This window comes from Zalophus californianus, chromosome 1, assembly GCF_009762305.2.
Source record: "Zalophus californianus isolate mZalCal1 chromosome 1, mZalCal1.pri.v2, whole genome shotgun sequence".
NCBI lineage: Eukaryota > Metazoa > Chordata > Mammalia > Carnivora > Otariidae > Zalophus > Zalophus californianus.
In genome coordinates this window covers 90,031,914-90,048,060 of record NC_045595.1, presented here as the reverse complement: position 1 = coordinate 90,048,060, position 16,147 = coordinate 90,031,914, and the positions used below count along the sequence as shown (strand labels likewise).

At 43.9% G+C, this 16,147-nt stretch overlaps 1 protein-coding gene across 1 annotated transcript in view; it reads right to left on the bottom strand.

The window, feature by feature from the left end:
• The window catches only part of BFSP2 (beaded filament structural protein 2), a 59,606-nt gene extending 45,666 nt beyond the window's left edge, over positions 1-13,940 (bottom strand). The window contains 2 exon segments of the mRNA XM_027586046.1: positions 13,451-13,765; positions 13,767-13,940. Of these exon segments, the coding sequence (XP_027441847.1) occupies positions 13,451-13,765; positions 13,767-13,940 (489 nt within the window).
• Positions 13,941-16,147: the final 2,207 nt, after the last annotated feature.

Genomic DNA, 16,147 nt, shown 5'->3' with positions numbered 1-16,147 from the left:
CTGGGCTCACTCCCCATCACCTGCAGGTGGTCTGAAATATCACCAGAAGCAATTCACTTCCAAAGCAAAGCTCCTTAGGGACAGGGCCAGTGAACTCCCAAGATGCCCCAGGGCTTCACCTCCTTGTCTCATTTACTCCTCACAACCCTGCAGGAGAGTTTTCACCTTCATTATGCAGATACGCCGAGGCTCTAAGTTAAGGGGCTCAGGTTTCCTTGGCAAGCAACGAATAATAAATCCAGGTGTGAGATCAGCTTCCTCCTCAGAGTTGGCTGGGAGCGGGCCTGAGGAAGGGACTCTTACCTGCCTAGTGGGAAGGAAGAGGAAGAAGGTGTGGCCCAATTGCAGGCTGGGGTTGATGCCTGGAAGTGCTCTGGGCAGCAGGGCCAGGAGGAGGGGCTGTGAAGGGGTGCATGGAGCGAGGGGGAGTGCAGGGAGGGTCAGGGTGCTGGTGAGGGCTGGCAGGTGTGGGCACTCAGAATTCAGGCACGGTTCTTTGCCTCTTGTCCAACTTTGCCCTGAGTCTCCTGAAGGAGACTTTCTAACTTCATTTCTCTCTCCATTCTGTGGTGTTTCCTCTGACACATTTAGATGGTTATTCATTGGCCCTTGAAAAATATAAATAAAAATTACAAGTTGTTTTCTGATAGCAAGTTGGTTTTGTGATGGAATTTTCCACTCCCTGTGCTCGGCTTTTCATTACCCACTGATAACAGCTGAAGTAACTTCTCATTTCTGCTGAATAATGCATTTGTGACTGTCAGCTCTATTAGCTGGTTTACAACCTGATAAATGAGTCTTTATGTGCATGTCCCCAGCCAGACGATGATAAATTAGGTTTTATTTCCCTAAATTGAGTCCTCAACTTCAGGGGATCTGCATAAACCCTCTGGAGGAACACTGGGGACCCTGCATGACATTCTGCGTGGTTCACCCATTCTTTCGATAATTCCCTGTAAAGAGCCACCACGTTTGTCCTTGGCATTTGTGCTCGCTCCCTGGATTAAATTTTAATTTAGTTCTTCTGGAGAGTGTAGCCCACTATGAGGGCTTTCCTATTGCTCCTATATGTGCTAATTTAATTTGTTGGGTTTTTGCTTTGAGAGGAGAGTGTGCAGATGAGTCTTCTCCTCTCCCCCTGGGACATGTCAGTAGCTTCTGTGAGGCTGTGAGGGCTTCACCTGCCCTGGGCCTGGTTGGAACACCTCCATTCCCGCCCAGGTCGCTGGCAGGAGTTTTATTTATTACTTCATTTTTTAAAACCTAGGGAAAACATCCCAACACTACAAAAAGTACACATAGCACAAAGTACACCTGCTCCTACTCTTGTCTCCAGTCCTCACTGGAAGCATACTTTGCTACCAACCCTTCTATATGTTTCCAGACAGTCTGCTCCCCCACATTACAGAGACCCAAATAGTAGCAAAGCATACATGGGGGTTTGCAGCCTGCCTTTTTACTCAAATATATGTGTGTGTGTGTGTGTGTGTGTGTGTGTGTGTGTGCGTGCGCGCATGCTCGTCCCACTTCAGTATATAACAAGCTTCCTTTTTTTTTTTTTTACAGCTGCAGAGGATTCTGCTGTGTTATTTAGTTGTATTGGACATTGAGGTTGTTGCTTGTATTTCAATGTGGCATGGGATTTTAAGGGAGCTCCCTGCCTGTAAGTTCAGGGTTCCTATTGAAAATCTTAAGTCTGGTTCTGTATTCAGCCTTGGCTGCCCATTTGTTGGTTGCCTTTTGCGGGCCGTGGCATGCCCATTCCATGCTGAGTCTCGGAATAAAGAGGTGAGGGGGACAGAACAGAGACCGGGAGGTGCTTGGTGCTTGGTGGTGAGAATGAAAATTCTAGGCATAAATGATGCCATCTAGCCCCGCACACTAAGGCACCTGACCACACTCTGGAATGGCTTCTGTCGGCCCCAGACCAGGTCCCTAGCGTGAACCTAGCCCCCCTAACATGCTTGCTTGAGAAAGGTCAATGCTGCCAAAAGAATCTACTGTTCTATTCCAGCTAAAACCTGAGGAGAGGCCCCTGACCTCCCTTTTCCTTGGCAGTTATTTTAGGAAACTTAGAATTGTAAATCCTTTCTCTGCCACTAGGAGATGTAAATCTCCTACAACCCAGAATCTTTCCTCAAGAACCTGGGAACAATCTCTGTGAAATGTTTACTTCTGGTGAGATAGCTCCCTATCTCCCAGCTCCTGTGGGAGGGTGGGATGCTGACTTTGGTGAGCGTCTTCCTCTAATTTGCTCCTGTCATAAAGCTATGAGAAGTGTGTTTCTCCTCTGGATAAGCACCAATTAGCAAACACAGATGGCCTAATCACATAGACCATCCCCTTCCTTAAACTCCTTCTGTACTTTTCCTTTAGCACACCCAGCATTTAAAAAGCCTTCTGTCTTTTGTTTCAGTGGAGTTGAGCTCATTCTATACTGAAATGTCTCTCCCCTGCTGCAGTAGTCTGCATAAAATATGTCTTGCCGACTTTAACAAGTGTTCAGTGCAAAATTTCTCTTTGACAGTTGAGAAATCTGCCCCATGCATAGACTGCTCTGCAGATGGTCAGACTGGATCCTGACTCCCAACCTTTTACCATGCTGGTCCCCGGTCTGAAGGGCCATCTTCTGGCATGTTCTTTGGGTCCCACATTTAGACTCAACCTCCTGGGGTACCCTCACTGAGGACCAATCAATATCCTGCCTCTTCTCTAAACTCCTGCAGCATGGGTGGGTTGAACAACTCATGAATACATGTATGTAAACAGAGTTATTTATGTTACTACTCACTTAATGTCTGCAGCTTCTCATTTATTCAATTCTACAAACTTAATTGGGCATTGATTATGCATGTAGCAATTTACAAACATTATTTCATCCATATACCCATCACCCAGTTCCAACGATTACAAATGCATGGCTTGTTTTGTTTCACTTACTTCTACTCTGCCTTGGATTATTTTGAACAAACCCCAGAAATCATTATTTCTTCTTCCAATATTTCAGTATGTCTTGTTAAATTCTAAAGATGCTTTAAAAAAATAAATTTTGGGGCACCTGGGTGGCTCAGTCGGTTAGGTGTCAGACTCTTGATTTCAGCTCAGGTCATGATCTTAGGGTCCTGGGATCAAGTCTGTGTCTGGCTCCCTGCTCAGTGGGGAATCTGCTTCTCCGTCTGCCCCTCCCCCTGCTTGTGTGCATGCACGCTCTCTCTCTCTCTGTCTCCCTCTCAAATAAATAAATAAATCTTTTGGTGAAAAATAAATAAATCTTTAACAAAATAAAAAATAACTTTCAAAAATCTAAAAATAACATCTAAACTTTAATAACAATTCCTCAAATACCTAGTTTATCTTTCCTCAGTTGTCTTTTAGTTTGCTTGAATAGTGGTTCAAATAATGTCCATTTCAGTGGGTTGATATGTCAATTTAATCTCTTTTAATTTATAGGCTTCCCCCTCACCTCCCTATTTGTCCCTTGCAATGTCTGCTTGTTGAAACAATTGGGTGTTTAGTTTTATAGTCTCCTCACAGTCTGGGTCTTGCTGATTCCATCCCTATGGCATCATGTCACATGTTCATCTGACTCCCGTATTTTCTGTAAATTAGTAGTTTTATTTTGAGTCTCAATCACATTCAGTTTTCTTTTTCTTTTTCTGTCAAGACTATGTCATAGGTGATGTTGTGTACTCCACCAGGAAGTATACACGTCTGCGGGTCTCTCTTTTTTGATATTAGTAGCCATTTGATGATTGCTATTGCCTAGATCCATTATTTTATTATGGTTGCAAAGTGGTGATATTTGAATTCTATTTTAATGATTAATATTAGTTATAAATATAAATAAATAAAATAGTTAATAGTTACATTATTTGTTTCTTGGTGTAATATTTCTATAAAAGGATAATTCTCCTCTTAAGTTCTTTTTTTAAAAAAAATGATGATGGATCCTCAGTTTTTATAGGAAAGGCAGGAAAAATTCCTAATTCCTTCTCATTATTTACCAGTTTCAAAATAATGAGTTGACTCATTGACTCCCCAGCAGACTCCAGGGCAACTAATAAGTGGGATTTTTTTTTTGTATTATACTGAACTCACTGATTTAACATATTTGATGTGTTTCAATCCTTAGCAGTTAATATTCTTTTTTTTTTTTAGCAGTTAATATTTTTATTGATACATAGCCATCTTTGATTAGTGGGAGCTTATTCAAATAGGCTCCTAAGTCTTTTGACATGACTCTAGAAGTTCTTTATAGCTTCCTTGGTTTTGGAATAATGAGATGTTTCAGATTCATCTCTTACACTTCCTGCTCCCAAACCTGGATTCAGCCATTTCTCTAACTAAGGAGCCTCAGTTCTTCTAATGAAGATTGTAGTTAGTGACCAAAATCTGAGGCTAAAAATGCTCATTGCCACTGGGTTGGCAATTGTTTCTAGTTCTTTTCACTGGCTAGAGCTAGGAAATAGGTATATATTTATTTTAGGATCACATACACCATGATTTTATACTGATAATTCCAATTCAAATTCAGGACTAGAGAATTGTCTCTAAATTTAATCTGCCTTACAAGTGTATCTCCTTTTACCAAAACTAAAAGTCTCGATTCTCAATGACACAAATATAATTACTCTTTGGCTTTATCCCACAGTACACACACACACACACACACACACACACACACACACACACAACCAGTGTTAGAATAATATGAACAATGCCACCAACAATATGATTACTGAAAATGACTTAAGATTCTTTTTTCAGTACCCTTTTGCATCCCACTAGAGATGTACAAATGACTGTGGTTTAAAAGTCACTTTTAAAATTCTGTAAAATACTTCCATGGTTCCAAAGTCATCTCCACGTAATAAGATAAATTGAAAGAATTCTAGTATCTATTCCTTTCCCCTCTACACTATTCCCTCCCTTCTCCTGTAAGTGATCATTTAAAAACATTTGTGGTTGGTTTTTCCAGTTACAAGTGAATATGTATGCAAATATTCATATACCTTCCTCTTTCTCAGATAAATGGTAGGATGAAATACACACTCTCTCTACGTTGCTTTTCAGCTCAACACTATATCCTGGAGATCATCACTCCATAATACTTACAGAGCTCTTCCTCTTTCCTTTTGTGGATGTAGCATTGCTTATTCAGCTAGCCCCTACTGCTAGGTATTTGGTTTTTTTCCAGTCTTTTGGCATTATGGATATGATTGAAATGAATAGCCTTGCGCATACTTCTCGTTTGCATTTTTGCCAGTGTGTCAGCAGGAGAGATTCCTAGAGGTGGGATTGCTGGATTAAATTAATGTACATAAATGCATATACAGTTTGTCTAGATATTGCCAAGTTCTTCTCTGTAGACACTGTAACATGTTTTTCCCCATCAACACTGTGGTATTGGCTGTTTCCCTAGCACTTCACCAACAAAACAGATTGATGCACTTTAGGAGTTTTGCCAATCTGATAAGTGAAAATGGTATCTCAGGTAGGTTTTTGTTTTGTTTTGTTCATATTTCTCTTCATATGAATGAAGTTGCATATCTTTTTATGGAGGTAAGAGCCACTTTCATTTATTTTTATTTTTTATTTTTTTAAATATTTTATTTATGTCAATTCCTCGTTTATATCTCCAGCCTACCTAACAGTAAGCACGTTGTCAGCTTTTATTTTAAAACTGCAAATTCTAAATGCTGTTTATAGAGTGGGGACATTAACCTTTTGCATTCAGAGTTGCAAATACTTCTGTCTAGTTTGTCATTTATCTGTTAGTTTTGCTTATGGTGTTATCTTGTGACACAAAATTTAAAAATTTTTGGTAATCAAATTTATTGATATTTCCTTTATTGCTTTTAGATTTTGAATTATATCAAAGAAAACTTCTTTCACACCCAGATTATAAAGGAATTCAGTCATGCATTCTACTTGTATGGTTTCCTTTTTCACACTAGGATACATTTGGAATTGATTTAGGGTACAGTGAAGAAGGACGGATCCAGTTTTATTTTCCTTATGACTATCCAGTTATCTGAATACCATTTATTAAAAAGTCCGTCCTTTCCACCATTGATTTCAAATGCTGCATTTATCAATACCAAGTTTCTGTATGGAGCAGGGCTTATTTTTGAATTTTATATTTTGTTCCCTTGGTCTTTCCATCTTTTATGTGCCAACATGAAACTGCTTTCTGAGTGAGACTCTCTAGTATGTTGCAATGTCTGGGTGAGCTGCCCCTTCCCTCCTTGCTCTCCTCTTTCAGTTCTTCTTTTCAGCTATTCTTGCCTTTTTGTTTTTACAAATGAAAATTTATAATAAACCCTTCTAGTTCTAAAAAAAACCCCTATGATATTTTAAAAATTAGGATTGCATTAAATTTATAAATTAGGGAGAACTGACATTTTTCTTGAGTCTATATTCAAGCACATGGTATTTCTTTACATTTGTCCTTTCAAAAGAATTTTATTATTGTTTCATATACATTTGGACATTTCTTGTTAAGTTTATTTAGAGGTATTTTATTTTTTGCTATCATAAATGAGATGGTAGCCATTTATATATTAAATTAATATATGTATATATGTGTATGTGTGTATATATATATATATATATCTATTTAGCATAGGTCTTTAATGTTATTTTATAACCTGCTACTTTACTAAATTATCTTATTGTCTGTTGCAGTTTTCACATGGATCCTTTTGGGCTTTCCAAACATTTTCCCTTTTCCTCTCTGATCTTTATACCTCCAATTGCTCTCTTTGTCTGGCATTAATGACTGCCTCTGACCAATGCTTTTTTTTAATTTTTTTAAAGATTTTTTAAACAATTTATTTATTTGACAGAAAGATGGCGAGAGAGCACAAGTAGGCAGAGCGGCAGGCAGAAGGAGAGGGAGAAGCAGGCTTCCCGCTGAGCAGGGAGCCCGATGCGGTCATGACCTGAGTGGAAGGCTGACACTTAACCGACTGAGCCACCCAGATGCCGCCTGCCTCTGACCAATGTTACATCACAGTAGAGATAGAGGGCATTCTTATTTTGTTCTTAATTTCTACAGGAAGTCCTCTAGTATTTCTTTCTTAGCTATTTCATCATGTCAAGAAAGTCTCCAAACATCCTTATTATCCAGGTAAGAAATCAAGATGTAGCAAGATCAGCAAAGACCTTGCTGGGCCCGAGTGTGACCTACAGACTCTCTGGCTTCAGAATCCTCAGTCTTCGTAGCACATTCCCTATTTTTCATTACTAGGACTCCCCTGTCCTCTACTCTTCAACATGGCCCTCATATTTTAAGATATCTTAAGAGACTGAAGAGTGTCCCCCAGTAAGAGCACTTACTCTCTCCCCTGTCTTCTGTGGCAGATATATTCTACCATGTTTCTGCACGGATATAGTCTACTTAGCAAAGCAAGACCCCCCTCCCCCCCACCCAGGAAATCAGAAACTACCCTTCTTAGAAAGCAATTTGGTGACCACCTGTATTACTCCACCAAGACCCTTGGGAGCAGCCTCATGCCTCCTTCTCTTCCCTGCTCCATCAAAAGATTTCTTCCAATCTCATATTCCACTCTCCCCGAGAGAAATTCTCCCGAATACATTTTTTTTTCTCTGTATAGTTACATTTGTAATGATACTTTACTGTCCCTTATAACTTGGCTAATAAAGTAACTACCTTACTGACCTGCTCTGACCAAACAAAGTGCAGGTACAGTATTAAGAAATAGATGGGGATGGGGCACCTGGGTGGCTCAGTTCCTTAAGCATTTGCCTTCAGCCCAGGGTCCTGGGATCGAACCCCGCATTGGGCTCCCAGCTTAGCAGGGAGCCTGTTTCTCCCTCTCCCTCTGCCCCCACTCGTGCTTTCTCTCTCCCTAACTCTCTCTCAAATAAATAAATAAAATCTTAAAAAAAAAAAAGAAATAGATGGGGTGGTTTATCCTGGGTAAATGTATTCAGGCTGTTGCAGATAAATAGTTCATGGTTCTTTCTCTCTCCCCCTTTCAGGGACACCAGGTTGTGAATCAAGAACAATAGTTCTGTTGCCTTCTTCTTATTCAGGGTTGGTGGGGGGCTTGGGCTGGAGGGGGGGGACCGTTAGTTCTTGTTTTCTTTCTTTCTTTCTCTCTCTCTCTCTCTTTCTTTTCTTTCTTTCTTTCTCTCTTTCTTTTCTTTTTCTTTCTCTCTTTCTTTCCCTTTCTTTCTTTCTTTTTCTTTCTCTCTTCTCTTTCTTTCTTTCTTTCTTTCTTTCTCTTTCTTTCTTTCTTTCTTTCTTTCTTTTTCTTTCTTCTTTCTTTCTTTCTTTCTTTCTTTCTTTCCTTTCTTTCTTTCTTTCTTTCTTTCTTTTTTTCTTTCTTTCTTTCTTTCTTTTCTTTCTTTCTTTCTTTCTTTCTTTCTTTCTCTTTCTTTCTTTCTTCTTTCTTTCTTTCTTTCTTTCTTTCTTTCTTCTTCTTTCTTTCTTTCTTTCTTTCTTCTTTCTCTCCCTCTCTCTCTCTCTCTCTCTCTCCCTCCCTCCCTCCCTCCCTCCCTCCCTCTCTCTCTCTCTCTCTCTCTCTTTCTTTCTTTCTTTCTTTCTTTCTTTCTTTCTTTCTTTCTTTCTTTCTTTCTTTCTTTCTTTCTTTCTAGAAAGCTGCTAGTACTACAGGTTCTATGGGGAGAGAGCTGACCCTCACCTGGATTGCCTGAGTTTCCAGTAGTTTCCCCAAATAGGCTGATCCCCAGAGTCTGAGCTCTCTCTCTGCAAGGGACAGAAAGAGGAACTGTGAACAGCAGGAAAGATATTCAAATCAGGTCCATTTTAAATTCTAATTCTCTTGCCTTTCAATAATTTTGATTTCCCTTTCCTCCAGCTAACAAACTGCTGTCTGCGATGTAAGCTGCTGTTTTCTCCCATGGAGACCAGTAATTGCAGTGGAACCGAAGCCTCCAGGTTCCCCTTTCTCTCCTAGGCAGCATCTCTCTGGCCTTGGCCTTGGCTTACTCCTTCTCCTTGTGCGTTGAGACTCCACCTCCCTCCTCTGTCCCCATTCTCCCTTTATCTGCAGCTCCAAGGCGAGGAGGCTGCCTAATTCCAAGCTTGCAGTTTGGCGTATTTGAAGATGAAAGGGCCTGATGTTGCCGCTGGAGCTTACTATGAGCACCATTCACTTGGCAAGAAAGGGCAGGAGCATCTGGCAAAGCAGGAGAAGGAAAGAACCACTTTCTATCCAAGCAAAGGGCAGGGACTATGCCCTCCTTGGCTTCCATGGCCATCACCTTGGAGTTTTCCTGTCTGTTTTTACTGCTTAGCCGAAGTGTCTGAGAGTTTCTAACACAACAGAGGAGTGAGGAGAGAGAGGTTTGGAAGTGAAAAGGAACTTCACATACACTACCCCTAGCCAGGATTGGTTACATGATTTGTGGGTCCCGATGCAAAATGAAAATGTGGAGCTCCTTGTTCAAAAGACAGGGGGAAAGGTGCTTCAAAAGGTGGTAAAATATAAATAAATACATACATACATACATAAATAAATGTATGTGGTAGAATATGAAGCTTTATGGTTTTTTTCTTGATTTGTCATGGTAACTTTTGCTATTTAATCTTGCACATCCTCAGACACAAGGATACTCAAGGGGGCAAATGCAAACTCTCCTAGGCCCCCCCCAGGGGCCCTGCCCCACCATTTGGGGCACTGTGTGGCCCACCAACTGTTGGGTGACCCTTCCTGCCAGTGACAGCACTGATGTGCCTTGTCCTGGTGAGTTCGGGGGAGGCGAAGAGTGAAGCCAGGCATCTCCCTTTCCCACAGACTGGCCACTCCAACCCATGGTGGATAGGTAATCCTAAGAGTACTGAACCCCAGTGTCACTCTGGAGGTACTTGGATCAAGGGTGGACAAAAGGCTTGCCCTTCTGTTCTAGTCGCCTGACAAGTGCACTGTGGTGCTTCCAGCCCTGGATCCATGCACTGCCCTAAGAAGCAAACCTGACCCTCCCTGGGTATGTGACCAGGCCCTTGCTAGAGGTGGGGGTGGGTGGGTGGAGGTGAAGAGGGGCTTGGGGTTCCTGGGGTCGTGGGACTGGGCAGCTGAGAGCTTTGGCTTTCTGGAGCCCAGAAACTCTTAGCATGGCATGGCTGCCTCTGAAACCTGTCTGAGGGGAAGCCAGCACTTTCTGAAATAAATGAATTGCTGGTAGTCTGTTCTTCAAGTCTAGGTTAGAGGTCCCGGTGGGGGTGCCCCTCCTCAGTTCTATGGGGACTGGGCTGGTTGGTGGGTCTAGGGCTCCAGGACAAGGCACCCTGGAAGGCATTGGGGCCCCCGTTCCCCAGTGGGAAAGGCTTTGTTTCTGAGTAGCCAGAAGTTGGGCCTGTCGTTTGGAGGCAGATGGGGCTTGGGAGGGAGCTGTCATCTTGTGGCTGTTGGGTGAAGAGGATTCTGTTAGGGGTGGAGAGAGGAAGAAAGGGTCCAGCCAAGGCCCTGAAGGGGGGCTGTGGCCTCCAGAGGCAAGTCCCTTGGCCAGAGACCTTGCTCCTAGAAGACTGGCACTCTGACCAGGATGGCCTGCTGCATGTGCACAGTACTTCACATTTCCTATGCCCCCTCTTTTTTTAGAGAGCGAGCGAGCATGTGTGAGCAGGGGTGGGGGTAAAGGGAGAGGGAGAGAGAGAATCTTAGACAGGTTCCATGCCCAGCATGGAGCCCAATGTGGGGCTTGATCTTATAACCCTGAGATCATGACCTGAGCCAAGATCAAGAGTCAGATGCTTAACCAACTGAACCATCCAGGCGCCCTTCCCTAATGCTCCTTTTTCACATCTTATTTCATTTCATGCTCACAATGACCCTGGGAGGTGCTCATCCATTTTATAGATGGGGAAAGGAGCAGAGGGCTGGCTGGTCCAAGTAAGTGGCAGAACCAGGATTTGAAGCGGGATCCTGCTCATTGAGGACTATCAATCGTGTACACAGTTTTAAGTATATGCAATGCCATGAGTGAAGAAAGTCTTTCTAAGCCTTGTAGACTAAGCCCAGAGTCACGGGCTGTGTCCTGTCAGCAATGAGGAGCCCAGAAAGGTATTGGGCAGGGACATCACGTAGTCAGATCCCCCATGTCCAAAAGATCATGCTGCTGACTGGGTGGAGAACACCTGGAAGGAGAACAGGCATCACTTAAAGTTTTATGGTGAAGCTGGGAGGGGTGGATAGGGTGGGTCAGTTTTGTCACTACAGCAAAGGAAAATTAATGTGCATTTCTCAAATCTGTAGAATTTTCTTTGGTTCTTTTTGGTGGAACAGAGCTTAATATGGCTGGAAGGCGAGGCTGTGTGATACAGAAATACATTTTACAGGTCAGTCTAACTGTATCTTCAAGTCCCTGTTTTTAAACAAAAGCAGAAGAGAAGTCTGTGTTCATGTGAAGGATCTCACTCAGGGTCAGTGAAGAGGAAAAGACGCTCGTCTGGGATTCTGGCCATCAGCGGCAGGCCTGAATGTCCTGCTGCCCAGCCTTGGCTCTGACAGCAGCGGGGCCGTGCTGTTGCCGTCGTGCAGTTTTGGAATCTGTAGTCTCCCGGCAAGCAGGAACCATGCCACTTAGATATCCACAGATTTGCTAGAGTATCTGTGGCATTATACTCATTTTACAGATAAGGACACTGAGGCTTAGAGAAGTTGGCCAATCCCCTGGAACTAGCTAGAGCCAGATCACATCAGTATCTGTTGAATATGGACTAAGTTTTCTGTCTATACTTTTGACTAGAAATTGGGATGCCTGACTTCTTGTGAAAAGTCTGTGTGGCATTTGAATGCAAGAAATTGTCCTGCAGATGCTGAAATATTGAAATACCTAGGGATGGTCTTCTGGTTTCTAGGACACAAATATTTGGAATCAGGACTGCTGGGGAGAGTCCAGGAGGGATGGCCGTCTTAGATTTGGCAGCTTTAAGCCCCAGGCTGCTCTAAAATGGCTCTCCCTCCCAGCCCAGATGGATGTAAGCAGAACAACAGCTCCAGAGGAAAGCCAAGAAGACACTGTTGTACATCACATGTCCTGAGCTGACGGCTGGGCACTGACTGACGGTGAAGGAGAAAACACTCTAGGATGAAATGGGAGGCAGTAGGGGAAATGGGGAACCTCTGAGTGTGCCTGCACTGCAACGCCCAGCCACACACAAATGGAAGTTTGTGACCTCTGCTTGGGGAGTGCATGTTGGGCCCTAGGGTGCAAGAGGTCCAAGCTGGCAGTTCCTGGCGGAGTTGGAGGCTGATGTGGCTCCGAGGGATCCCAAGGCCAGCATTTGTCGGGTGGAGGTGGGGGAGGGAAGGGAGAAGAGAAGCCAGCCACCCGCAGAGACCTGATGAGATGTGTGATGCTGGCTAGAGTCGCGGTGGTAGAAGCTACAGGCCAGACATGACACATGAGCTCAGCGCTCTGCAGGAATCACCCTGGAGAGCACATCCTGACCAAGCAAGGGAGAAAGATGAAACCTCTGTGTCCTGCCCTGTCCAATAAGACAACCCTGGCCACATGTGGCTAACGAAATACAATACAATACAATACAATACAATACAATACAATACAATACAATACAATACAATACAATAAAAATTCAAATCCTCAGTCTTACTAGCCACGTTTCACGTGCTCGATAGTCATATGTGGCTGGTGGCTACCAGACAGGACAGTGTGGATAGGACATTTCAATCATTGCAGAAAGTTCTATTTCAGTGTAAACTACTTCACTAATATTTTAAATATTGATTATCTGTTGAAATAACATTTAAAATATACTGAGTTAAATAAGATATGCTAATATGAACTTCACCTGATTCTTTCTACTTTTTTACTGTGGGTAATAGAAACTTGTCAATTACCACGTGGCTCATATTTCAATTGGACAGTACTGCAGCAGATGGATATAGGAACACACCTCCATTTATCCTTGGTTTTGGTGCCACAGCCATTTGATGGTGTTCCATTTGATGATGGCTGTAAAAATCTTTTCTTAACACAAAGGTTACAGAGCCAGCCCAGGGTAAAGGGACAAATGCAAGCCTTGGAACTGGAAAAATTCAGGCTGAAAGCTCAGCTTCCCTGCAGGCCACATGATCTTGGGCAAATTACATAATTCCTTTGTGCCTCCGTTTTTCTCATCTGAAAAATGTAATCAGTGAATGAGCACCTGCATAGCATTGCTTTGAACATAGGAGATAGGGCGTGTACAGGGATTATTGTGGGCCTGGCCCCTAGTCTACGGCAATAAATGGTAGCTGTCATTATTGTTTTCATTGTTATTAGTATTTTTTAGCACGAAAGGATGAGAGGTTATAGTCAGTTTCTTTGGTCTCAGACCATTCACTCCCCTGCCCTTGCCTCAGCATTCTTGCTCTCTGATAATGACCCGTCGGGCAGATGTCGGCATCCTCTCCTGGCCCTATGCAAAGCCCGTGGGCATGGCCCAGGTACTCACCTGCTGGCAGCTGCTGGCCCAGGAGGCCCTGAGGGCACTCCATCTTTCCGAGCGTGTGGCCTTGCTCTCCAGGTGCATCCGCAGTTGTGCCTCTAGCTCCTGGCTGACATTCTCGAGGGCATGGACCTTGGCCATGTATTCCACCAGGCAACCCCCCAGGTCTTCAACGGTACTGAGGTTCTTCTCCAGACCTGGAGCTGGTGCTGTGGTCAGACCTGAGCTCCACAGGCCCTGCAAGAAAACACTGCTGATGCCCAGGGCCCGGCGTGTCACTCGTGTGCCCAGGCCACTTGCGTACCCACTGGGCGCCATCCCCTACATAGACTCTGGGTGCTCGGATGAGACCACCCATGGCATTGGTCCTGGAGGCTGAGGGGCTATCCAGGGAGGATGATGACCATGTTCCCCCGAAGGATGCCCTATGCCTCTGGAGGGGCATGCTGGAGCTGGCCCCGGTGGGCATGTCCACCACCACCCGCCTTGTGCTCATCTCCCCTTCTGCCTCTGCTCTGCCTAGTGGGTTTACAGAGCCTAGTGGCTTTTGGTTTCCAACCCCAGTGTCTGTGTGGCCCGGTTGTGTGCCTCTCTGGAAGCTCCCCTATCCCCAGGGCTGCTTTGTCTGCTGTTTTCCATGAGCTTCCACCATTCACCGAGCTGAAAGAGAAATGGGCCCTGCCCAGGGCTGCGTGCAGAAAGGCACTCATGCATTCTCTGCAAGGTCATGTGTCTGACCTCCCAGATGTTTCCACTGGTGGTGGGGGAGGCTGGATCAGTGCAGGCTGTGGAGGTGGCTCATCTGGGTCTGTGTAGTTCACTACCTAAGAGAGGGCAAAGGAAGCATTAAGCAGCCCCATTTCACAGATGAATGAACTGAGGCTCAGAGACCTCAGATCACAAGTGTAGTGAGTGGCTGAGCCAGAACTGAATCCAGGTGCTCCAGGGCCGATTTCAGAGCTTTCTACATCCTTGTGTGTGCTGTGTATATGAATGTGTGAATGTGCATGCATGTCCACACAGGTGACAGACGGTGGAAATGGGTGTGAACCACGCATGGTGGGAGGTAGCCCCATGAACTCAAGAGAAACAAATGAATCCTGTTGCTTCCCTTACCCGCGCTCGGTCCTGGCAGCTTCAGGTCCTTCTGTGGCATTTTTCTTACCTCGAACACTGCTGTTATCAGCTGCTCGACCTTGGCCATGTTGCTCCACTTCTCTGGACCTTACTTTCCATGCACTGGCCTGAGCTTTCTCTAAAGCACTAGACAAGGGAACCTGGGCAAATTCAGGTCCCACACATGTTGGGCCCCTATTATGCTGTAGCTGTTCTGTACACTTCTGTTTCTCCATTTGCCAGAAGACTAATAAATAAGAACAAAGAAAAGGTTTTCCAGTAAGCTCTTTAAGGGTGCTTCAAGTTAGGATTTAATGACACCCCTTGGGTTTTAATTCCTACTGTCAGCATCTACTAAGGCATGTTGTTATGGTTACATCTCAAATACTTTTCCAAGTCTAGAAAAGATCTTCTGAGATAACAAAATGGACCTAAAACCCACTGCACTTAAGCTTTATATCAGAGAAACCAAATAGCTGGATATTTATCCCAAATCCTGCAACATGGGAACATACCTCAGGTGAAAGAAGGGGAAGGGAGTCAACTTCTAGTATGTACTGAATCCATCCTAGTGTTGTATATGGTTTCCATACTTTATTTCATTGAATTCTCATTCAACCTGAGGAAGTAGATAGAAGGTTGACATGTACTACTACTTGGGCTGTGCACTGCACAACTTCAGAAATATCATCACATGTCAAATGATGGGTTATTAACTCCTTATGTGATGAGGACCCTGAAAGCTCCAATGACTCATCCAAGGTCCCCTGTCCAGAAAGTAGCAGAGCTGGGATGAGAAGGCCTCTTCTGACTCCTAGTCCAGTGACTTATCTAGGACCCCCTCTGTCTCCCAACACCTAGAGAACTAGGGTACTATTCAAAGTTATACAAGCAGAGTTCAAAACTACGATTACCTCCTGTAATATTCTATGTGTTCTTCCTTGCTGATTAAGACACCACAACTTTTTGGGGTTGCCTGGGTGGCTCAGTCGGTTAAGCATCTGCCTTCAGCTTGGGTCATGGTCCCAGAGTCCTGGGTTCGAGCCCCAGCAACGGGCTCCCTGCTCCATGGGAAGCCTGCTTCTCCCTCTCCCACTCCCCCTGCTTGTGCTCTCTCTCTCGCTGTGTCTCTCTCTGTCAAATAAATAAATAAAATCTTTAAAAAAAAAAGACACCACAACCTTTTTTTCCCCTTCTACTTTGTCTGTTTGAGATGACACAGAATGATACTTTATAAAGTATATCAATGCTGGTTATATGATTAACAGATTAAGGAACCAACTCGATCAAGTAAAAGCTGGCAGTGTCCCTTATTTATTTAGACGTCCTCCTTTGGTACACCCTGTAGGGCCCATGGCACCCAGCAGACTGTTATAATAACATCCTCCTAAACACTGGATCTCGAGGAGCTGTAGGAATTCCAGGGTGTATCATCCGAGGCTAAATGAAGGGTTCAAGATACTGATTAAGTGTTTTGCACAGGGGTCATGTTTACGAACTGTTATTCTCTACAGAATGATAATTCTCAGTGGCCAGGTTATCTACAGCTTTCTCTGACCCAAAGATATGTACAGCAAAACCCCCATT